The following is a 24,232-nucleotide window of genomic DNA, read 5'->3' as shown; positions in this document are numbered from 1 at the left end:
TCCTTTGGCTTCATAGGCAAGCCCCTTAACTGCTAAGTGATCTCTCCAGCTCTTGATTTTTTAAAAATATTTTATGGGCTGGAAAGATGGCTTAGCAGTTAAGGGGCTTGCCTGTGAAGCCTAAGGACCCAGGTTTGACCCCCCCAGATCCCATGTAAGCCAGCCACACAAGGTCGCAAGGTCATGCATGTGCACAAGGTGGCACATGTGTCTGAAGTTCAGTTGCAGTGGCTGGAGACACTGGTATGCCAACTTTTTCTCTCACATAAAAATATTTTATTTATTTATTTATGAAAGAGAGAGAAAGAGGCAAATGGAGAAAGAAAGAGAATGGGCCTGCCAGGGCCTCTAACCACTGCAAATGAACTCTAGTCACATATGCCACCTTATGCATCTGGCTTTACATGGGTACTGGGTAATTGAATCTGGATCCTCAAGCTTTGCAGACAAGCTCCTTAACCACAGATCCCTCTGTCCAGCCTACTTTAAAAAATATTTATTTATTTAGACAGACATAAACAGGCAGATAAAGTGGTTTTGACTTTTTGAAATGGTTTTATCCCAGAGCTCTCTATGTAGCCCAGGCTAGCCTCAAACTCATAATGATCCTGCTGCATCAACCTCTCCCATGCTGGAATTACAGGCATGAGCCACTACACATAGCTGTAAAAGATACTTTTGGATATGTTTAAGAGTGCGTTCAATAGTACAAAGTCATTTAAAATTCCCTTTGGGGCTGGCTAAATGACTTAGCATTTAAGGCACTTATCTGGGAAGCCTAAGGACCCAGGTTCAATTCCCTAGTACCCATGTAAGCCAGATGCACAAAGTGGTGCATGAATCTGGAGTTTGTTTGAGTGCTGAAGGACCTGGCACACCTATCCTCTCTCTCTTCTCTCTCTCTTTCCATCTCTTTCTCTCTCAAATAAATAAAAATTTTAAATTCCCTTTTTTTTTTTTTAAGTTAGGGTCTTAGGGAATTCACTATGTACTCTCAGAGTAGCCTCAAACTCATGATGATTCTCCTACCTCTGCCTCCTGAGTGCCAGGATCAAAGGTGTATGTCACCATGCCCAGCCATTTTTTAATGGCCACTTTAAAAAGGTATCCAATAGGAGGTAGGGAGGGCATTACCATGGGATATTGTCTACAATCATGGAAGCTGTTAATTAAAAAAAATAATCAAAAAATTAAAAATTAAAAAAAATGTATCCAATAGAGCCAGATGGTTGCTTTACTGTAATTCCAGCACTTGGAAGATTTACACATGACTGTGAGTTCTAGGTCAGCCTGCACTATTTATCAAGACCCTGTCTCAAAAAAAAAAAAAAAAGAAAGAAAGAAAGAAAGAAAGAAAGGAAGGAAGAAAGAAAGAAAGGAAAAACACCAGCATCAGCTCAGCAGTAGAGCACTTGTCTAGAGTCCACAGTGAGGGGCTGGGGCGTGGCTCAGAGGTAGAGCACTTGTCTAGAGTCCACAGTGAGGGGCTGGAGGCGTGGCTCAGAGGTAGAGCACTTGTCTAGAGTCCACAGTGAGGGGCTGGGGTGTGGCCCAGTGGTACAACACTTGTCTAGACTAGAATCCAACAGTGGAGGAAACCCAGGATTAATGGCAAGTAAACTATTGTGTACATCTTTTACTCTCTTTAAAACAGTGCTTACTGGGGGCGTGGTGGTGAACTCCTGATCCTCCTGCTTCCCAAGTGCTGAGATTACAGGCATGAGCCAACATGCCTGACTGTTCATCTTAAATTTACAAGGCACATAGTGGTATTGCAAAGCACAGATCTTCAATTAGATGCTAAAGTGAATATTGAACTCTTCTGACAAGCATGGGGCCCTAATGTAAACCCTGTTTGATGTATAACATGAAGGAAGTCATCTCAAGCAACTGTCTCAACAATCCCATTTTACAAGTAAGGCCTGGGGTGCAGACATGTCATGCCAGTTACCTAAGAGGCCAATGCAAGGGAATTGCAAGACAACGTACTGAGGCCCTGTCTCAAAATAAAAAGTAGAAAGGGTGCTGGGTGTGGTGGCACATGCCTTTAATCCCAGGAGGCAGAGGTAGGAGGATCACTGTGAGTTCAAGGCCAACCTGAGACTACATAATGAATTCCAGGTCAGCCTGGGCTACTGTGAGACCCTACCTTGAAACCCCCCCCCCAAAAAAAGGGAAAAAGGGCCAGGCATGATGGTGCACAGTTTTAGTCTCAGCACTTGGGAGGCAGAGGTAGGAGAATCGCTATGAGTTTGAGGCTAGCCTGGGACTACAGAATAAATTCCATGTCAGCCTGTGCTAGGGTGAGGCCCTATCTTGCAAAAACATAATAATAATAATAATAATAATAATAATAATATAATAAAACCTGCCAGGCTCACACCTTTAATCCCAGCACTCGGGAGGCAGAGGTAGGAGGATTGCAGTGAGTTTGAGGCCACACTGAGACTACATAGTGAATTCTAGGTCAGCCTGGGCTAGAGTGAGACCCTACCTTAAACAAACCAAAAATAAATAAATAATTTTTTAAAGTTTGTATTTATTTATTTATTTATTTGAGAGCGACAGAGACAAAGAGGGAGGTAGAGAGAGAGAGGAAAAATGGGCACGCCAGGGTCTCTAGCCACTGCAAATGAACTCCAGATGCATGTGCCCCCTTGTGCATCTGCCTGGGGAATAGAGCCTTGAACCAGGGTCCTTAGGCTTCACAGGCGAGCGCTTAACCTCTAAGCCATCTCTCCAGCCCAAATAAATAATATTTTAAAAATTAAAAAATAAAATAAAAGATGTAGGTAGCCTGGAAAGATGGCTCAGTGGTTAAAGGTGCTTGTTTGCCAAAACCTGATGGCTCAGGTACAATTCTCCAGTACCCATATAAATCCAGATCCAGAAAGGAGTGCATGCATCTGGAGTGCCTTTTCAGTGCGAAGAGCCCTGGGCATGGCCCTCCCCACCACCCATTATGCTTCTTGCAAATAAGAAAAAGAAAAAAAAAAGCCAGGCATGGTGGCACATGTCTTTAATCCCAGCACTCGGGAGGTGGAGGTAGGAGGATCACTGTGAGTTCAAGTCCACCCTGAGACTACATAGTGAATTCCAGGTCAGCTTGGGCTAGAGTGAGACTCTATTTCAACATACAAACAAAAGGAAAAGAAAGGAATTTTTTTTCTTGTTTTTTTTTTTTTCAAGGGAGGGTCTCCCTGTAGCCCAGGCTGACCTGGAATTCCTTCCAGGATGGCCTCGGATTCATGGCGCCCCTCCTACCTCTTTAAGGCGTCGGTGTTGAGTCATGGTTTCAGAGTGGGGGCTAGCTGAGCTCCGGACCCAGACGTGGCCCAGCCATACTCACTTACTTCCCTCCCACTAGTGGACTTCCGGTGCACTCCACGCGTCTCCAAGCCAGCCATCACTGCTACCTTTTCTTCGTCTTGATCTCATTACTGATAATACCCACAATTTTCTTCAGCCTGGGCTCATCCACAAAGCCATCACCTTTCTGGATATGGAAGGGAAAGACCCCAGACATGACTCCCACCCTAAAAGATGCCAACCCCCTCCTTCTTCCTTGTCCAGTCTCCTTGCTCAGAATCACCTTCTTGGAATGGACCAGCTGTCCTTCTACAAACACTTCAAACTCCCCGCTAGCCTGGGCAGCTCTTTCCTCCTCCTGGGAAGGGAAATTTGGGGCTGGCTGAGAGCTCTCCTCCAAAACCTCAGGACTTTCTCCCCAGGCCACCAACAACACACTTACAAACTGCAGAAGATTTGGGAAATGCTGCTCCAGGCTCTTTTTCAGTAGAATGTACTGAGGAGAGGAGGTGAAGTCGTCAGGTCTCAGGGAAAAGGGACACAGGAAAGGACACGGGAACTCCTCCCTCCAGACAGCAGCCTGACACCCAAAGCCCAGACTACTCACCCGAAGGCCATAGCTTCAAAGGCCACTAGAGGCAAAGGGCAGAAGGAGGAAGACAGAGAAAAACAGGGAGGACACATCAGTGGTGACCCTAAAAATGCCCAAGTCAGATCCCATCCCTCTTCTGCTCAAACCTCCAAGTAGCTCCATCTAATGCAGGCAAAAACACTAATGAGGGCTGGAGAGATGGCTTAGAGGTTAAGGCACTTGCCTACAAAGCCAAAGGACCCAGTTTCAATTCCCAGGACCCATGTAAACCAGATGTACAAGGTGGCTCATACTTCTGGACTTCATTTGCAGCAGCTGAAGCCCTGGCATGCCCTTTCTCTGTCTGTCTCTCTCTCCAATAAATAAAATAAATTTTAAAAAATTAAAGAAAACACACTAAATAAAACCTGGCATGGTGGTGCACACGTTTGATCCCAGCACTCAGGAAGCAGAGATAGGAGGATCACTGAGTTCAAGGTCAGCCTGGGCTAGAGTGCAACCCTACCTCAAACAAACAAACCCCCTTGGATTCAGAGAGAGGGATAGAAAAGAGATGAATGCTGGCATTGGCGCCTGGCATGGTGGCACACACCTTTAATCCCAGCACTTGGGAGGCAGACGTAGGAGGATCACCATGAGTTCGAGGCCAGCCAGAGACTACAGAGTGAGTCCCAGGTCAGCCAGTGCTATAGTGAGACCCTACCTCAAAAGAACAAAACAATAAACAAACAAAACAAAGAAAGATGACACTGGCACTCATCCCAGCACAGGAGGTGGAGACAGAGGGTCAAGGCTAGCATTGTTTACATATCCAGCTTGACTGTATAAGCCTCTGTCAAGAAAGAGGAGAGGGTGATGGAGAGATGGCTTAGTGGTTATGGTAGTTTGAATGAATGGCCCCCAATCTATTCAGGACTTTGTTAAGATGTGTATATTAGATCTGTAGCCACCTGGCTGGAGAAGGTGTCACTTGTGTGGCTCCTAGGATCCAGCCCTAAGGTGTGAGGGTAGATTTGGAATTCCAGTCTAAAGATATGCAAAGTGCCTGAGCTTTGCCTGGAATAATTATTATTAATATTATTTATATTATTATGTTATATTAATATTATATTATGTATTAATTATTATTATTTAGAAGGAGAGAGAGACAAAGAGAATTGGCTTGCCAGGACCTCAGCCACTGCAATCGAGCTCCAGATGCTTCTGCCACCTAGTGGGCATGTGTAACCTTGCACTTGCCTCACCTTTGTGCATCTGGCTTACATGGGATCTGGAGAGTTGAACATGGGTCCTTAGGCTTTGTAGGCAAGTGCCTTAACTGCTAAGCCATTTCTGTAGTGCAACCTGGAGTTCTTAAGTGTGTTTGCTTATGCTGCTGCTATGGCTTATGGCCTCTCTCTCTCCCTCCCTCCCTCTCTCTCTCTCTCTCTGCTTGGACCTATGAAAGGAGGCTAACTTCTTCTGCCATTATGAAACTTCCTCTGTTTCAATAAATCCCTTCCTCCCATAACTGCCTGGTTTGAAAGCTCATCTCAGTGACCTGAAGATGTCTGTTACAGGAGTTAAGGCGCTTGCCTGGCTAAAGACCCAGATTCAATTCCCCATTACCCAGGTAAGCTAGATGCACAAGATGGTGCATGCGACTGGAGTTCATTTGCAGTGGCAAACTGCTTCCTCCTCTCTCTCCCTCCCTCTCTCCCTCTCTCTTTCTCTCTCAAATCAATAAATAAAATATTTTTTAAAAAGAAAGAGTCTCTGACCACTTGGGAACTTCCAGCTGTGGGTGAGGTTTTCCCTCAGCTGGGCCTGGGCTGGATTGGCTTCTGAATGAAAGTGATGGAATACAGCTGAGTCAGGAATGGTGAAAATAGATGTTTTTTGTTTTGTTTTGTGTGTGTGTGTGTGTGTGTGTGTGGTTTTTCGAGGTAGGGTTTCACTCTAGTCCAGGCTGACCTGGAATTCACTATGTAGTCTCAGGGTGTGCTGGAATCCATGGCAATCATCCTCCCTCTGCCTCCCAAATGCTGGGATCAAAGGCGTGTGCCACCATGCCTGGCTGAAAATAGATGTTTGAATTGGAATGAATGTTCAGATTTAGGACTGAAACAAGTGAATTGCTCAGAAGGAATGAGTGAAAGAATGAATGATTGCATGAGTGAATGAATTTCAAAGCCAAGAATCACATGGATGGATGAGTGGGTGGGAGTGAGTGAAAGAAGCTCAGAGCCAGTTTTGGGATTTGAACACAGAACTCTCCAATCCTGAAGAGAAGGATTGGTGGTAGTTTACACCTGGAAGAAAGGACTCCGCCATCCTGTCTCCCTGCCCTGGCCTAGTCCAGAACTCCTCCTCCACCTCCCCGGAGCCCCAGCACCAGTCAGACGCAGCCCCTCACCAGTAGGTCACTCGAATCAAGATTCTAGCAGGCATCTCGGAGGTCTCGCTGGTGGAGGCAAAGGCTGTTGTGGAAACGGAACTGGGCAACAGGATGGGTTTGAAGAAGTGTCCCAGAGCAGGGAAGTCTTCCAGCTCAATGTCCGAGGAGTCTGACTCAGGAGCCAGGCCCGATGTAAGGCCTGTGGCGCTGGGGCTTGCGGCAGTAAGCCCGGGCCCCTGGACCACCCCCACCAGGCTGCCCGCAGAGGGGTGGCGCTTGGGGCTGGATGCAGGATGCTCAGGAGACCCAGGGGGCTCTGCCCGCTCAGCCACAGGTGATGCCAAGGTTGGGAAGGGTTTCTGTGTAGGAACTGAGACTGGGATCGGGTCTGGGATTGGGGATGGTGCAGATGCCAGGGCTGAGGCTGGGGCTGGGAATCGAGCCGGTGCCGGGGCTGGAGTCCGGACTAGAGGAGCTGGGGTGTGGACTGGGTTGAGAGTCCGGACAGGAGCTGGGGTGCGCACTGGGGTGGCAGTCCGTACAGGAGCTGGGGTGTGAACTGGGGTCTGAGGCTGGACCAGAGCTGGAGAGTGGGCCGGGGTCTGAGGCTGGACCACAGCTGGGGTGAGAGTCCGGACGGGGGTCGAGGCCCGGACTGGGGTCCCAGTTCGAATCAGAGTTGGGTTCCGGGCCCGGGTGGCAGGCCGGACTGGGGTTGATGTCTGGCCCAGCGTTGGGGTCCGGGCAGGTGTAGAAGCCCGGACCGGGGTGGTAGCCCGGACGGAGGAGGGGTCTGGGGCCCGTGCCTGGTTGTTCATGGGGACCAGGTAGGACCCGAGTAGCGGGGGTTGGGCGTCCCGCCCGGCCCTGCTCCCTTGGGCGTGGAGAGCATCTCCTAGCCCCAGGGTTCTAAACCAGGAGGCAACTACAAGGAGCCACTGTTACACCGGGTTCCACTCTGGCTCAGGTTCCACAGCCCTGAACCAGGCCTTCGAAATCAGTCAGGGCCTTTTGCCTCGTCAGCATGGTAAGGAACACAGCCCTAGGGCTTCCTGGAGCTGATGTTGACTCTTACATATTGTCCAGGGCTAGGTGATTCTGGGTACCCAGCAGCCTTGTGCCTGGGCACCACACCCACTGTGGAAAGACACACTCATTACCACAGTGACAGACCAAGGCGATCAGAGATGGGGTTGGGAGGACCTGCAAGATCTCAGGCAGGCATCTGCAGAATCAGAAAAGGCCTCTTCGAAACAAGGACAGCAGAGCTGGGCACCAACGTGCAGGCCTTTAATCCCAGCACTTGGGTGGCAGAGGTAGGAGGATCACCATGAGTTTGAGGCCACCCTGCGACAACATAGTGAATTCCAAGTCAGCCTGAGCTACAGCGAGACCCTACCTGGAAAAAACACACAGAAAAGAAAAGAAAAGAAAAGAAAAGAAAAGAAAAGAAAAGAAAAGAAAAGAAAAGAAAAGAAAAGAAAAGAAAAGAAAAGAAAGTGGGCTGGAGAGATGGCTTGGCGGTTAAGGCATTTGCCTGCAAAGCCAAAGGATTTCCCAGATCTCTCCAGGACCCACGTAAGCCAGATGTGCAAGGGACACATGCATCTGGAGTTCGTTTGCAGTGGAAAGAGGCCCTGGCATGCCCATTCTCATTCTCTCTCTCCCTCTGCCTCTTTCTCCCTTTCAAATAAGTAAATAAAATATATTTTAAAAAGAACGAGGAAGGAAGGAAAGAAGGAAGGAAGGAAAGGAGGTAGGGAGGGACAGCAGCAAAAAACTGGAGAAAAATAGTGATAACCAGCACAGAGAATGTCAGTGCACCTAGGACTTGGTGCTGGTAAGTAGCTGAGTCAGGATTCACACTCGAAATAGTAGGTGCCAGGGTCCTACAGAGTGTCCACTCTGAGAAGGGTTCTCCCCGAGAGCTATCAAGGGTGAGTAAGGACTTGCTTTCCTTGCTGTCCCCTCTGATCCAACAGGAAATCCTGGCTTGCAGCACCAGCTCAGGAAATGTGGAATTGGTGAAAATGACAAAGAACTGGAGGTAGGTAAAGGAGGACTTTGCAGGGAGGAGGCAGAGGGACAAGCTTGGCTCCATCTAGGAGCTGGAGCACAGACAGAAAGCAAAGTGGATGAGGGACGAAGGTGGAGCAGTGGCCATAACAGGTTATTCGTTGGCTCTCCCTGAGGCTGTGGGAGACACTGGAAGGTGTTGTAGGCAGCACACTACCTGATAAAGGATTGATGTTAGCCGGGCATGGTGGCGAATGCCTTTAGTCCCAGCACTCGGGAGGCAGAGGTAGGAGGATCATTGTGAGTTCAAGGCCACCCTGAGACAACAGTGAATTCCAGGTCAGCGTGGACTATTGTGAGACACTACCTTGAAAAAGCAAAAAAAAAAAAAAAAAAAAAAAAGGATTGATGTTATTGATGTTATCAGAAGACGCTAGCATCTGCCCTTGGCTCCTAGGTGGTATGGCTAAGTTGGGCTGTCCCTCTTGGAAAGCGTGCTAGGGGCTACACTAGTCTATGGTAATGATGTGACTGATGGTAAGGGCTTGGGTCACACAATGTCAACCATGCCTACTTAACCAAGCCCCCATGAAAACTCGAGACACTAAGACACAAGTGTGTCTCCCTGGAGGGAAATAATGCATGCTCTTAAAAAATATATTTTTAGGGCTGGAGGGATGGCTTAGCGGTTAAGGCATTTGCCTGCAAAGCCAAAGGACCCAGGTTTGATTCTCCAGGACCCACATAAATCCAGATGCACAAGGGGGCACACGCATCGGGAGTTGGTTTGCAGCGGATGGAGGCCCTGGCACACTCATTCTCTCTCTTTCTCTGTCAAATAAACAATAAAATATTATATATGCATATTTTTATTTATTGATTGATTTCAGAGAGGAGAGAATGGGCATGCCCAGGGCCACTGCAAACAAATTCCAGACACATGTGCCCCCTTGTGCATCTGACTTATGTGGGTCCTGGAGAATTGAACCTGGGTCCTTGGGATTCACGGGCAAGCACCTTAATGGTGAAGCTATCTCTCTAGTCTCACAGGCTTCTTTTTTTGTTTGTTTGTTTGTCTTGAGGTCACGTCTTGCTCTAGCTCAGGCTGATCTGGAATTCACTATGTACTCTCAGGGTGGCCTCGAACTCTGGCAATCAATCCTCTTACCTCGTCCTTCCGAGTGCTGTAATTAAAGGTGTGCGCCACCATGCCTGGCCCCACATGCATTTTTACCCCAGTTGCTGCTAGACGTCTACACCATTCATAGCTCTTATCAGCAAGGACACCCAAATGCTTGTACTGGGGACTTGTCTGGTCCCTGGCCCATGCCTGAGTTCCCTTGGCCAATTTTGTGTGTATGGTGGGTGTATATATGGGTTGCGTATGTTAAGGTGCATGTGTAGCAGTCAGAGGACAACCTTGAGGTCCTCTCCTTCTACCTTGAGACAGTCTCCTTGTTTGCCACTGGGAATGCCAGACTAACTGACCCTCAAGCTTCCAGAATCTTTTGACTCTGCCTTCCATTCTGTAGGCTTGTTGGGATTATAAATGCAAGTGTGCTGGGATTCTGAACTCTAGTCAGCAGGTTTTGGGCAAGTGGATGCACCTTTTTAACCATGGAGCCATCCACATTCAAATATTTTTTTGTTATTTTTATTTATTTGAGAGCAACAGACAGAGAAAGAGGCAGGAGAGAGAATGGGCACTCCAGGGCTTCCAGCCACTGCAAACGAACTCCAGGCGCGTGTGCCCCCTTGTGCATCTGGCTAACGTGGGTCCTGGGAAATGGAGCCTTGAACCGGGGTCCTTAGGCTTCACAGGCAAGCGCTTAACTGCTAAGCCATCTTTCCAGCCCCACGTTCAAATATTTTATTTTATTGATTATTTTTTTTTTGGTTTTTCAAGGTAGGATCTCACTTAGCCCAAGCTGGCCTGAAATTCACTATGTAGTCCCAGGCTAGCCTTGAACTCACAGCGATCCTCCTACCTCTGCCTTCTGAGTGCTGGGATTAAAGGCGTGCACCACCACGCCCAGCTTACATTCAAATATTTTAAATAGGCTGGACATGGTGGCATATCCCTGAAAAACCAAAAAAAGATTAATAATGTATATCATTTAAATTTTAATCTTTTGTTTTGAAATAGCTTAACACAAGAAGTTGAAAAATTAGAAAAGACTTCTTATGCAATTTCAGTTATCTTCAGTAAAAGTTTTGTGGATGTTATGTCTGATCAACACAGCGAGTCCCAGGCCAGACAGGGCCATACAGCACGACTCTGTCTCCAAAATGGGAGGCTGGAGAGCTGGTTCAATCAGTAAGGTGCTTGTCACTCAAGTATTAGGACTCTGTACAGATCCCCAGCACCCACATTAAAAAAGGGAGGGGCTGGAGAGATGGCTCAGCAGTTAAAGGCACTTGCTTACAAAGCCTGAAGACTTGCATTCAATACCCCAGCACCCATGTAAAGCCAGATGCACAAAGTGGCACATGCATCTGGAAGTTGGTTTACATAGTCTGGAAGGCATTCCCATATTCATTCTCTCTCTCAATCTCTCTCTCTCCCCCTGTCTGTCAAGTAAATAAATTAAAAAAATAGTACAGTGCTGTGTGCCTGTTATCCTCGTGCCAAAGAAGCAGAAACAAGAGAATCTCGGGGACTTGCTGGCCAATTACCGACTGAAAAAGAAAAAAGAACAAGGTATTAGGAAGGGCATCCTGTGCTTCCACTGCCTGTATGGTGTGCCCAATGCACACAGAGTGGAAACAAGAGGCATGGCCTCCCTCATGAACATATATATATATATATATATATATATATATATATATATATATATATATATATATATATATACATACATATATATATATAGCAGATATGACATAATGCTGGAGATTTTTCATCTTCAGGGCAATTCCAATCTACAGGTGAACTGTGGGAGGAAGATTCGGACCTAAATTCTCATTTCTTTATTTTTTTAATTCGTTTTTGTTGTTCATTTTTATTTATTTGGGAGTGAGAGAGAGAAAGAGGCAGATAGAGAGAGAATGGGCGTACCAGGGCTTACAGCCACTGCAAACGATGCGAGCGCCCCCTTGTGCATCTGGCTAACGTGGGTCCTGGGCAATGGAGCCTTGAACCCACGTCCTTAGGCAAGCGCTTAACCGCTAAACAATCTCTCCAGCCCTTATTTCTTTATTTTTAAAAATGGTTTATTTGAGGGGCCTGTGGGAGGGAGGTGGCGCGGCCGGGCCCAGCTGCGGGGCGGAGGCGGAGGAGAGGCCTGCGGCGGCAGGAGCGGCGTGGCTGGGAGCGGGGGAGCGGGCGCCCGGGCCGAGCCGACCGAGCCGGAGCGGGCGGCGGAAGGCCGGCGCGGCGAGTGGTAACCATGTCGGTGTTCGGGAAGCTGTTCGGGGCTGGAGCGGGGAAGGCCGGCAAGGGCGGCCCGACCCCCCAGGAAGCCATCCAGAGGCTTTGGGACACGGAGGAGATGCTAAGCAAGAAGCAGGAGTTCTTGGAGAAAAAGATCGAGCAGGAGCTGATGGCCGCCAAGAAACACGGCACCAAAATCAAGCGCGCTGCCCTCCAAGCACTGAAGCGCAAGAAGAGGTATGAGAAGCAGCTGGCACAGATTGATGGTACCCTGTCAACCATTGAGTTCCAGCGGGAAGCCCTGGAGAATGCCAACACCAACACGCAGGTGCTCAAGAACATGGGCTATGCAGCAAAGGCCATGAAGGCTGCCCACGACAACATGGACATCGATAAAGTTGATGAGCTAATGCAGGACATTGCCGACCAGCAAGAACTTGCAGAGGAGATTTCCACAGCCATTTCCAAACCTGTAGGCTTTGGAGAAGAAGAGTTCGATGAGGATGAACTCATGGCGTAATTAGAAGAACTAGAACAGGAGGAGCCAGACAAGAATTTGCTGGAGATCAGTGGACCCGAAACAGTCCCGCTACCAAGTGTTCTCTCTGTATCCCTTCCATCCAAACCCACCAAGAAGAAGGAAGAGGAAGATGACGACATAAAGGAATTGGAGAACTGGGCCGGATCTATGTAACTGGTCCAGCACAGGCTGGGTCCAGACAGACTGTGGCCTGTGTGGCGGGCAGGCGCAAGCGTGCGTGTGCGCTCAGGGCAGGCAGAACGCGGCGCGGGCAGCCTCCAGCGCTGGACTCTCACTTCACCGCAGAAGGCCGCATCACTGCTCACGCTCGCACAGCATGGTCTGCGCCCAGTGGGGCGGGCGGCGGGTGGGAGGTGTCTGCTGTTTATGATGTCGAATTTCTGTAAAATAAACTGTATTTGCAAATCCAACATTGAGCTTCTGGACTACGCTAACTCCACTGCTAAATCCTCAATGGAAGGGGTTGACCGTGTGCAGTTGAAATGATCGGAAAACGTAGCCTTTCCTTTAAGTCAAGTTGACTTGTCGCACATCTCTTTGTAAGACTTGTATGGTACTGGCAGAAAAATCGTTCTTTAAAAGCCATAGGCTTTTCCTTGTCCTTAGCTGTAATAACACATCTGGTTTTTGTTTTCTCAAGAGCTGTGTTTCTGTCTGTCACGTGTTCTGGCCCTTGTATTTACCACCCTGGCCCTCCTTATTCTCACCTCCCTGGTCTTTCGGAGTTTGTGACACTGATTTGAAATGGATGTGTTCTCTTGAGAGCAAGTGAGATTGTTAGAATTAAATTCCAGCTATACAGTTTTCTAACATAGCTCTAAGGTCCTTGTTGCTGTTTGTGATAACTGATAGATAACTCATTGGAAACATATGCATACATTTATATTCAGATGAAATTATGGTTTGCACTGTCTATTAAATATCTCAATTAATTTTCAAAATATAATAGTTTATTTGAGAGAAAGAGGCAAATAGAGAGAGAACGGGCATAAAAGGGCCTCCAACCACTGTAAATAAATCCAGATGCATGTAAGCAACCTTGTGCATCAGGCTTACGTGGGTACTGGGGAATTTAACCTGGGTCCTTAGGCTTCACAGGCAAGCTCATTAACCACTAAGCAATCTCTCCAGCCCTCTTTTTAAAAATTTACTTAATTATTTTTTATTTTAAAATTTTATTTTTATTTATTTATTTGAGAGCAACAGAGAGAAAAAGAGGCAGAGAGAGAATGGGCATGCCAGGGCTTCCAGCCACTGCGAAGGAACTCCAGACGCGAGCGCCCCCTTGTGCATCTGGCTAACGTGGGTCCTGGGGAATCAAGCCTCGAACCCGGGTACTTAGGCTTCACAGGCAAGCGCTTAGACCGCTAAGCCAACTCTCCAGCCCTTTATTAATTTTTTTTGAGGTAGGGTCTCGCTGTAGCCCAGGCTGACCTGGACTTCACTATGTAGTCTCAGGGTGGCCTCGAACTCACAGCAATCCTCCTACCTCTGTCTCCTGAGTGCTGGGATTAAAGGTGTGCGCCACCACACCCGGCTCTTTTTTTTTTTTTATGAGTATGAAACTTGTGAATTAGAAAATATTATTTATTCGTGAAGAGAAAGAAATATGGACTCAACAGGACACACTCCGAACATATACGTCACTTTGTGCATCTGGCTTTAGGTGCATACAGGGGTATCAAACTCGGTTTGTCAAGGTTTGCATGCAAGGTTTTAACCAGCTCTTGCCTTTTTAGGAAAATATATTTGCACGTGTCTGTGTGTGTATGAGCTGGCCAAGGTCTCTTGCACACTGTAAACACCAGATGTGAATGCTACTTTCTGCATCTTTTACATGGGTGATGGGTTTTCAAGTAAAGCGCCTTTAACCACTGAGCAATCTCCTTCTTTATGCTTTTTTTTTTTCCAGACAGAGGGAGAGAATGGGTGCATCAGGGCCTCCAGCCGCTGCAACCGATCTCAAACTCCACATGCATACGCCCCCTTTTGCATCTCGTTCACGTGGGTCATGGGGAATCGGACCTGGGTCCTTTGGCTTTGCAGGCACGCGCCGTAACCTCTAAGCCATCCCTTCAGCCCTCATTTCTTGTTTCCCCTACCGATGAAGGAAAAAGGAACCCACAGCCAGCCAAGAGGATGCCTGAAAAGAGCCCATCACGAACGAGGTGCTTAGAGGGGTGGGTTCGAATCGGGAAGATGCATCGCGCAATGGAAGTCGAGGCACGCGGCCAACAGCGACGAGGCCTGGCGGGCAGCCCTCACCTCGGGCCATCCCTGCACCCCTCGGGGCCCCTTAGGTTGTTGGGAGCGTCGCGGGGGAGCGCATGCGACGCGGGCTCCGGGGTCCCGGCCAGGAGGCGGGACGCAGCGTCGGCGGCGCCGGTGCCTCGGCGGCGCACGTGGACCAGCACGAGCGCGGCGCCGGCCAGGCCCGCGGCCAGCAGCAGCCCCAGGGCGGGAGGCAGGAAGGAGCGCCGCGCGCCGCCTGGCCCCGTCTCCGACGCGGCCTCGGGCGACCCGCCCGCGCCCTCCGCGCGCGCCGCGAACTCGCACCGCGGGCCCATGAAGCCGGGCGCGCAGGCGCACACGAGGCCCGAGAAGTGGGCGTAGCAGCGGCCGCCGTGCGCGCAGGGGCGGGCGGCGCACGGGTCGGCGCGCTCCCGGCAGTCGCGGCCGCCGAAGCCCAGCGCGCACGAGCAGCGGCGCGCGCCCCCGCCCTCCACGCACGTGCCACCGTTGGCGCAGGCACGGCCCGCGCAGTCGTCCAGGTCGTGTTCGCAGCGGGCGCCCGCGAAGCCCGGGCGGCAGCGGCAGCGCAGGGCGTGGCCCAGGTCCAGGCAGAGGCCGCCTGCGGAGAAGGGGCGTCGGTCGGTCGGTTGGTGGGGTGCCACAGCATCTCTGACACCCCCACACACACACCCCCGCCACGGCCCTCCATCTCCCAGGGACCGCGCTCTGGCAGTGCGCCTGGAGCGTCCTCTTGCCCACAGCTCAGTGCCTTTTCCCTTCTTGTTTCAGAGACAGGGCTCAGTATGTAGCCTAAGACTGGCCTCAAACTCAAGACCTTCTGGCCTTCTCTCCAGCCCATGCTTTTATTTATTTATTTGCAAGCACAGAAAAATAGAGAGGCCGAGCGTGGTGGCGCACGCTTTTAATCCCAGCACTGGGGAAGCAGAGGTAGGAGAATAGCCATGAGTTCGAGGCCACCCTGAGACGACATAGTGAATGCCAGGTCAGTCTGGGCTAGAGTGAGACCCTACCTCGAAAAACCAAAGAGAGAGAGAGAGAGACAGAGACAGAGACAGACAGTGTGCCAAGGCGCCCAGCTGCTGCAAACAAACTCCAGATGTATGCGCCACATTGGGTATCTGGCTTTACGTGGGTACTGGGGAACTGAATTCGGGTCGTTAGTTTTCGCAGGCCCACGCCTTAACCGCTAACCTATCTCCCTAGCCCCGTCTTGCCTTCTCTTCCCTCCCAAGTGCACGGATGGACAGGAACCAGCCACCTAGCACAATGACCTATCCCTCTCCTTTGTATTTCATCTCCCCCTACCACGATTTCCCTCGTGGGCAGAGACTGGGCACCACCAGGGCTCTTTCTCCCATTGGTTTTTCTTTTCATTTCACCTTTTGGGGTATCCTCAGTGTCTAGGTTAGGGTTTCTCATTAGTATATATGCGAGATAGGAAAATCCTGTCTGGGATGAGCGAGTAGAGCTCCGTCCCCGTCGTACGGCTACATGATGTAAAAAGGCAGGATACCCATCTAGGACTATCTGGGCCATGCAGGGATCCCAACCCCACCCCATCCCTGGCCACCCTGGCCGTCTGCTCACCGTTCTGACATGGCTGCAGGCTGCACCGATCCACCCTCTTCTCACAGTTGGAGCCTTGGAAACCAGGTGGGCAGTGGCAGACGTAGGCAGAATCAGGATCTTCACCCCCGACACACAAGCCGCCATTGAAGCAGGGTCCGTCCGCACATGTCACTCCGCTCACCTCACAACGCAGCCCATAGAATCCTTGAGGACAGGCGCACTCGAAGGAGCTGGCTGTTTCCTGAAGGAGAGGCAAGCTGGCTTTGGATGAGGGGCTGCGAGGAGCAGCATTCTCCTCGTGGTCCCCTACCACTGGGCGTAGCCTTTGTTCAGACCTCAGACTAAAGCCTCCCGCATCCCAACCCATGTTTCATCTCTACGTGGAACCCCAGGAGGAGGAGACCCTGAAGCCAGAGAGTTGTTCCTACCATACTTGGTCCTACCACATGCTGCCTCCCACGCAACTCAGCACCTTCCACAAAAGATGGGTAAAGTGCTCCACCACTGACCCACACCCAAGCCACTCACTGTGGATTCCAGATTAGTGTTCTAGGGCTCAGCCACGCCCCCAGCCACTCACTGTGGGTTCTAGACAAGTGCTCTACCTCTGAGCCACGCCCCCAGCCCCTCACTGTGGGTTCTAGACAAGTGCTCTACCTCTGAGCCACGCCCCCAGCCCCTCACTGTGGGTTCTAGACAAGTGCTCTACCTCTGAGCCACGCCCCCAGCCCCTCACTGTGGACTCTAGACAAGTGCTCTACCTCTGAGCCACGCCCCCAGCCCCTCACTGTGGGTTCTAGACAAGTGCTCTACCTCTGAGCCACGCCCCCAGCCCCTCACTGTGGGTTCTAGATTAGCTCTGACCCATGCCTCTAGGCCCTCACCAAGGCAAGTGCTCCGCCACTAAGCTGCATCTTCACCAATGAAGGCTTCCTGATCTCCCTTTCCCAGGCTCTCCCTAATTTGACCCCTATGTGTCACTCTTCCATGGTGGCAGTGCCAGGCAGCCCACACTGGGCTCTACTCTTCCTAGCTCTGTGTTTGCCCCCTACGTGACACTCACCTGGCCTGCCATCTCTACTCACCTCCCTATGCCCAGTCCTGGGTCAGTCCCCAGGAAGCTTTCTCTGATGCCTTCCCCCTCCATGCACCTTCAACTATGCCCAGTCCTGGGTCAGTCCCCAGGAAGCTTTCTCTGATGCCTTCCCCCTCCATGCACCTTCAACTCACAGTGGCCCACGGGACTCCACCATTGCATTTGGGTGCTGCCCACTCAGCCTTTGCTCCTCAGTGTCCCCTCTCCTAACCCTTCATATTTTCAGATGCTGGATACCTTCTGGAAGCCGTCCCTGACAGCCCCTTCCAGCTGTTAACAAAGCCCAGAAAGGCGACGCTGGGAGCCTTGGAAGTAAAATTCTAAGCAATCATGTGGTGGTGCATGCCTATAAAAGCCCAGGCTTGAGGAGTCAGAGGCAGGAAGACTGGTGTGAACGTGAGGTCAGCCTGGGCTACATAGTGAGACCATATCTCAAGAAAAGAGGAAATCTGTATGAGGTGGGATAGGGGTACTGACGCTGCAGCTGCCTCCGTTGGCACAGGGGTTCCCGTCACAGGGCCCTGGCCCAGGAGCAAGGCATCCAGTGCTGGCTGAGGCGGGAGCTCTGGAGTTCAGACAGCTGCTAGTGGAGACAGGCAGCGTGCAGAGGGGCCCAGTCCAGCCCTCCCGGCACTGGCACTCATCAGGCTGCTCACAGAAGCCGTGCTCAGGGCTGCAGCCTGCTCGACATGCTGCTGTGGAGGAGAGAGAAGAGGCAGAGGAAGGGAGCATCAGCATCACCATGTTGGAGGAGGTTTGGTCAGGAAGATGAGAAGCAGACAGGTTTCTGAGCTCCACATATGCACTATGGTTCATCCTTGTGACCCAACCCACGTCTGGCCTAAACAACATTGTCATCTCCTCCTATTTTCAGGCAAGGAAACAGGATCACAGAAGGAAGTGAACTGCACAACTAGGAAACTGAAGGAGGATTTGAACCCAGGCAGCTGGCCATGGGTTTGTACACTTCGAGGGAGAATGTGAGCTTGGGAAGGGGGATGGAGGGTGGGGACCTGTCACTCGGGAGAGATGCCAGATCTAACAGGGAAGGTAAGATCCAAGTTTGGGAAGATTAGCCAGGAATCTCAGGACACTTGGTAGTGCTCTGAAATTTGGGGTGGGGTTTGACAAGCTTTAAAAAGCCACAAAGAGAGCTGGAGAGATGGCTCAGCGATTAAGGCATTTGCCTGTAAAGCCCAAGGACCCAGGTTCAATTCTCCAGGACACACATAAGCCAGATGACAAAGTGGTGCACACGTCTGTAGTTCATCTGCAGCAGCTGAAGCCCTGGCATGCCTATTCCCTATCTTCTTCTTCCTCCTCCTCCTCCTCTTCCTCCTTCTTCTTCTCTCTCTCTCTCTCCATATATATATATGGACAACATGGACAAGGAGCATGCTGGAAAGAGGAAGGAGGCTGGCGAGAACCCTAGGGTGCTCATTTCCCATATGAGCATGGATGGAGCTGGGGAAGGAGCCCGGAAGGCCCCCGGTTCTCTGAAGTCAGCAGCTGGTTTGCAGCAGGGGGCGCAGGAGGATGGATGAGGGCACTCACGCGGTTCCTCGCAAGCGTCCTCGGGGGGCGCGCAGGGGCGCAGTCCCGGGCCGCACCGCGAGGGGGCGCTGCGCGAGCGGCACATGCGCGCGCACGCGGCCCCTCCGGCGGGCGGCTCGCAGCGGGCGCGGTGAGAGAAGCGCAGCTCCCAGGCACCTGCGCGCTGGACGTCCCGGGCCCACGGAGCCCCTGCGGCCAGGCGCCGCCGGCCGGCCACGCGTGCCAGCAAGCCCCAGGCCGGGCCTGCGGGAAGAAGGGAGAGCGCTGGGGACTCAGAGCCAGGCACCGACATCCCACCCCTCTTGGCAAGGCGCTGCACCCTTTATGGAGCCCTGACATGGTGGGACCCTCTGTTGGCTCCCCTGATGCACCCGGGGACCTATACCTTGCCACCCCATAATGTAACACCCCATCTAGTTTCAGAAATCATACAACACAGCCGGGCGTGGTGGCACACGCCTTTAGTTCCAGCATTCAGGAGGCAGAGGGAGGATCTCCGTGAGTTCGGGGCCCTCCTAAGAGACTACAGAGTGAACCATCCTGGGCTAGAGCGAGACCCCACCTCGAAAAATCAAAAATAAATAAAAAAAGCAAACAGGGGCTGGAGAGATGGCTCAGCGGTTCAAGGCACTTGCTTGCAAAGCCTGATGGTGTGCGGTCAATTCCCCAGCTCCCACATAAAACCAGATGTAGAGCTAGAGATATGGCTTAGCGGTTAAGGCGCTTGCCTGCAAAGCCAAAGGACCTAGGTTCGATTCCCCAGGACCCAGGTAAGCCAGATGCACAAGGTGGTGCATATGTCTGGAGTTCATTTGCAGTGGCTAGAGGCCCTAGTGTGCACATTCAAGAAACAAAGGAGGGAGGGAGGGAGGGAAGGAGGGAGGGAGAGAGGGAGAGAAAAAAAGCCAGGTGTGCCTTTAATCCCAGCACTCAGGAGGCAAAGGTAGGTATTGCCATGAGTTCGAGGCCACCCTGAGAGTACATAGTGAATTCCAGGTCAGCCTGAGCTAGTGAGACCCTACCTCAAAAAAAAAAAAAAAGTCAGATGTAAAAAGTGGTACAAGCATCTGGTGTTCCTCTGCAGTGGCTGGAGGCCCTGGCTCACCCATTCTCTCTCTCTGCTTGCATCTTTCTTCTGTCTCAAATAGTTAAAAGAAAAGAAAAGAAGCCAGGCATGGTGGTGCATGACTTTAATCCTAGCACTCGGGAAGCGGAGGTAGAAGGATCACTGAGTTCTAGGCCACCGAGACTACATGATTAATGCCAGGTCAGCCTGGGTCAGAATGAGACTCTGCCTCGAAAAACAAAACAAAACAAAAAAAATTGCTGTGAGTGAGGCTCAGCAAATAGAGTGCCTGCCTAACATGCAGGAAACCCTGGGCTCCATCCCTGGGAATACCAAGTGAACCAGGTGTAGTGGCACAAGCCTGTAGTCCATCCTTGGCTACACAGAATTCAAGACCCTATTTCAAAAAATAAAATAGGTTCAAGCGTGGTGGCGCACGTGTTTAATCCCAGCACTTACGAGGCAGAGGTAGGAGGACTGCCATGAGTTCGAGGCCACCCTGAGACTACATAGTGGATACTAGGCCAGCCTGGGCTAGAGACAGACCCTACCTAGAAAACCAAGGAAAAAAATAATAAAAAATAAAGTAGGGAGATGGCTCAGCAGTTAAAGGTACTTGGTGGGAAAGTCTGAAAACCATCTTCAGTCACGCTACAGGAGCTGTGACGGCATGACCTGATGTGACATGACATGTGATGACAGAGCTCAGCAGCTGCATGAGTGCTCCAGTCTTCCAGCCAGCCCGGACTGGACCCCATGCCATGCTCCACATTCCCCAACAAAGCACCAAGACTGAAGACACCCACCTTCAGCTTGGTCTCCCAGCTGTTCTCTCCAGGTTTCAATGATGAAGGAGAAGGTGCCCTGGTTTGATGGAGAAGGGGAAGAAGAGAGAAGACAGATCTAGGTAAACAATTCACTCCTAATTCCAAATACTACCTACTTGAGTCCCTCAAAAGCAGATTTTGTGCCAGGTGGCTTGGCTGGTGCCTGTAATCCCAGGACTCAGGAGGCTGAGGGAGAAGTGTTGCTAGTTCAAGGCCACAAAACTTTGTCTCAAAAAAAAAAAAAAATTGTGTTTGAGGCCACTCTGAGACTAATTCCAGGTCAGCCTGAACTACAGTAAGACCCTACCTTGAAAAAAAAAAAAGTTGTGAAATCCCTAGGGTTGGGTGTGTGTGTGAAAGTAATGAATACAGGTGCTAACTGGAAGAACTGAGGTTGGAAAAAATGAGAAAATAGTGGTTCCCAGGACAGCCTCTGGGAGGGCCTCTAGGTGCAAAGAGATCCAACAATAAAAATGGGGAACCCAGGGCTGGAGGGATGACTTAATGGTTAAGGCACTTGCCTGCAAAGCCAAAGGAATTCCTCAGGACCCATGCAAGCCAGATGCACAAGGTGGTGCATGAATCTGGACTTCATTTGCAGTGGCTGGAGGCCTTGGTATGCCCATTCTCTCTCTCTCTCTCCCCCCTTCTTTCTCTGTCAAATAAATATATTTTTTTAAATGGGGAACCCAGGACTGGAGAGATGGCTTAGCCTTTAAAGCACTTGCTTGCGAAGCCTAAGAAATCATGTTTGAATCTCCAGGTCCCACATAAGCCAGATGCAGTGATGCAAGCACACATACGCACAAGGGGACACACGCATCTGGAGTTCGTTTGCAGCGGCTGAAGGCCCTGGGGCGCCCATCCTCTCTCTCTCTCAAATAAAAAAGATGAACCATGAAGGAAATCCAATAGGAGGTGGAGGTAGGTACGCTATGTAATGAATCTAGGACAGCTTGGGTTATGTACACTCTGTCTCAAAAATAAAATAAAATAAAACCACAAAACAAAAATAACAGGGCTAGAGCCGGGCGTGGTGGCGCACGCCTTTAATCCCAGAACTCGGGAGGCAGAGGTAGGAGGATCTGCGAGAGTTCGAGGCCACCTGTGACTACATAGAGAATTCCAGGTCAGCCTGAGCCAGAGTGAGACCCTACCTCAAAAAACCAAAAAGAAAAAAAAATAAAATAATAATAATAATAATAATAATAATAATAATAACAACAACAACAGGGCTGGAAAGATGGCTTAGAGGTTAAGGCACTTGGTTGCAAAGCCTAACGGCCAGGGTTTGATTCCCCTGTACCCACATAAAGCCAGATGAACAAAGTGGCACATGCGTCTGGCGTTCATTTGCAGCAGCTAGAGGCCCTGGCATACCCATTCTCTTTGTCTCTCTATTTGCAAATAAATAAAATTATTTTTAAAAAATAACAAAAGAAGCCGGGCGTGTAATCTCCGCATTTGGGAGGCAGAGATAGGAGGATTGCCAAGAGTTCGAGGTTACCCTGAGACTACATAGTGAATTCCAGGTCAGCCTGAGCTAGATTGAGATCCTGCCTCAAAAAATTAATCTGGGGGGGGGGGAGAGGGAGGAAGGGAGAGAGAGAGGGAAAGAAAGGAAGGAAGAAAGAAAATTTAAGAGCCTAATTTTTCCACATCCCCTAGGACCCAAGATAAGGTAGAGTTCTGTGGGTTTTGGTTTTCCATATAGTGGGTTTGGAGTTCTAGGAATATGGGGTTGGGAGGAGTCCCCAGAAACCAAGCTGAGGTCAGAACTTTCTGGGTCCCAGTCGGGTAAGGTTGAGAAGTCTGGGAATGTGCGTCTGAGACGGTGGGAAGGCTCCGAGAACCTGCCCCTGCCACCTCCTGGAGGCTGCAGGAAAGAAAGGAGTGAAGACGGGGGTGGCAGAATTGGGCTCACCGGCCAGGCATCGCGGAAGGGCACGCGCAGGAGGTTGTCGGGCAGCGGCAGGGCGGCGGCGGGGGCTCCGGGCCGCTCGGCATGGAAAGGTCCGCGCGCTCTCAGCGCCGCGCCCAGGGCGCACGGAGCCTCCGCGGCCTCCTCTGAGACCCCCAGCTTCAGGCAGATCCTGAAGAACAGGCGGCAAGGGCCCCGGGCGCTGCAGGGGGACCGTGAAGTTCCTGGGCCTGGTCCCCGTCCGAAAGAGTGGATCTGCAGCTCGAAGACCCCGGCCGGCAGTGCCTGAGGCGGAGAGGGCCACGGAGTGAGGGATGCGTGCGGCGGCGGGGAACCCCGGCTTCTGACCGCCACCCCCTGGCCCCCAGGACGTCCCTGTGCGATCCATCTCCCGCCTGGTCTGACCTGGGGAAGGAGAAGGAGCGCCGGGATCACGGTTTGGGACAGAAACTGCGGAAGGAGCCAGGACATCCTCGGGGAAAACGTGGCCTTCGATAGGGGTGCGGGGGTCTTGGGAGTCGTGGCTGCGAAGCCTTATATGTGAGGGACGCCCCGCCCCTCCAGCCGGCGGTCCGCAGAGCTCCAGGGGACCCCGGGGAGGGGGTCGCCAGGGAAGAAGGGACACGGAGCACAGCGACTTTGAGAGGCGGTGTAGGGCTGTCGTGGTGAGGAGTCATCCCGAGAGCGGTTAAGCCGGTGTGCGTGTGTATCAGTGAGGGTGAAGGTGACTGTCACTGTGGGTCTGCCAGCGAGACCGTGTGGCTCGGTTAACATGACTGAGGCGTTGTACACACAGTCTCCGTGCCACGTACACCTGCGTGGGAGATGGACGCAGGTGTAGATGAGGGTGCCACGGTGTGCGAAGCTCTGGCTACTTGCTCGCCTGCATCTCTGTGCGCACGCGGGCTTTTAATGGACGTCCACTGTAGGGTCCTTGTGAACCGGGACTGGGCTCTGGGCTAGGTGCTGCGGCTGGCTGCATGCGTGTGTGCATGTGTGTGCGTGCATTATATGTGTGCGTGCCAGCTGACTAGGGTTGGGAGGTCCACTGTTGTCACTGGGAGTGAATATGAAGATCCCGGGTTCTTTGTGGACGTGTGTGTGTGTGTGTGTGTGTGTGTGTGTGTCCATCCCCTTCCCCAAAACAAAGCCTTCTCCCAAACCGCTCGTCACCAGGGCCACCAGACGCCTGCCTGGAGGGGACTCCCAGCTGTATGTAAATGTAGCCATCTGCCGGGCGGCTGCGCCCCTCCCCTCCCCACCCCATCCCCCAGACTGCAGCTGGGCCACCCGTTTGGTCTTCAGAAGGTGTGAGGGGCAAACGGAGAGGAAATTAAGTTTCCACGTACTTGAGGGCCCGCTCTACCACCCTAGATAAAACGTGGCGCACTCACTCGCCGCCCAGGAGCCCTTTAGTATTCCAGGATGGGGGCAAATAAAGCCAGACAGGAACAGATGCTCACTCGTGCTCACAACCTCTGTTCCAGGCACTGGGCAAAGCCACTGAGATGAAAGACACTTTTTTCTTCTCTTCCTGCTGTAAAATAACTTAATATTTCAAGCTAATAATTTTATGGAAAAAATACAGGTCGAATTAATAATACCCATATTTGTTTGGTAGACGGTAGTTAAGCCAGAGCAAGGCATAGTCATGGCCAGGAATTGTTCAAGTGGATGAAAGAAAGCCAGTGTACTAGGTGTGATGATGCATGACCTGTAATCCTAGCCCTTGGGAGGT

General features: G+C 51.1%; 2 protein-coding genes and 1 pseudogene across 2 annotated transcripts; 1 reads left to right on the top strand and 2 right to left on the bottom strand.

The window, feature by feature from the left end:
- Positions 1-3,412: 3,412 nt before the first annotated feature.
- On the bottom strand, positions 3,413-7,096 carry Selenov (selenoprotein V). Its single transcript, XM_004673030.3, has 5 exons — positions 6,297-7,096; positions 3,917-3,941; positions 3,752-3,805; positions 3,593-3,667; positions 3,413-3,496 (listed from the first exon to the last, which is right to left on the bottom strand). Exons 1-5 carry the CDS (start codon positions 7,094-7,096, stop codon positions 3,413-3,415), a joined length of 1,038 nt encoding a protein of 345 aa, XP_004673087.3.
- A 1,352-nt stretch (positions 7,097-8,448) lies between these two features.
- On the bottom strand, positions 8,449-23,048 carry Dll3 (delta like canonical Notch ligand 3). The gene is made up of 9 exons (XM_045134166.1): positions 22,900-23,048; positions 22,498-22,779; positions 20,553-20,610; positions 18,681-18,923; positions 17,604-17,821; positions 16,049-16,271; positions 14,474-15,059; positions 11,178-11,227; positions 8,449-8,471 (listed from the first exon to the last, which is right to left on the bottom strand). The coding sequence occupies exons 1-9, from the start codon at positions 22,963-22,965 to the stop codon at positions 8,449-8,451; spliced, it is 1,749 nt and encodes a 582-aa protein (XP_044990101.1). The 5' UTR covers positions 22,966-23,048.
- On the top strand, positions 11,637-12,387 carry LOC123454754 (annotated as a pseudogene).
- Positions 23,049-24,232: the final 1,184 nt, after the last annotated feature.

This window comes from Jaculus jaculus, chromosome 14 (genome assembly GCF_020740685.1).
Source record: "Jaculus jaculus isolate mJacJac1 chromosome 14, mJacJac1.mat.Y.cur, whole genome shotgun sequence".
Lineage (NCBI taxonomy): Eukaryota > Metazoa > Chordata > Mammalia > Rodentia > Dipodidae > Jaculus > Jaculus jaculus.
This window is presented reverse-complemented; position numbering and strand designations above follow the sequence as displayed.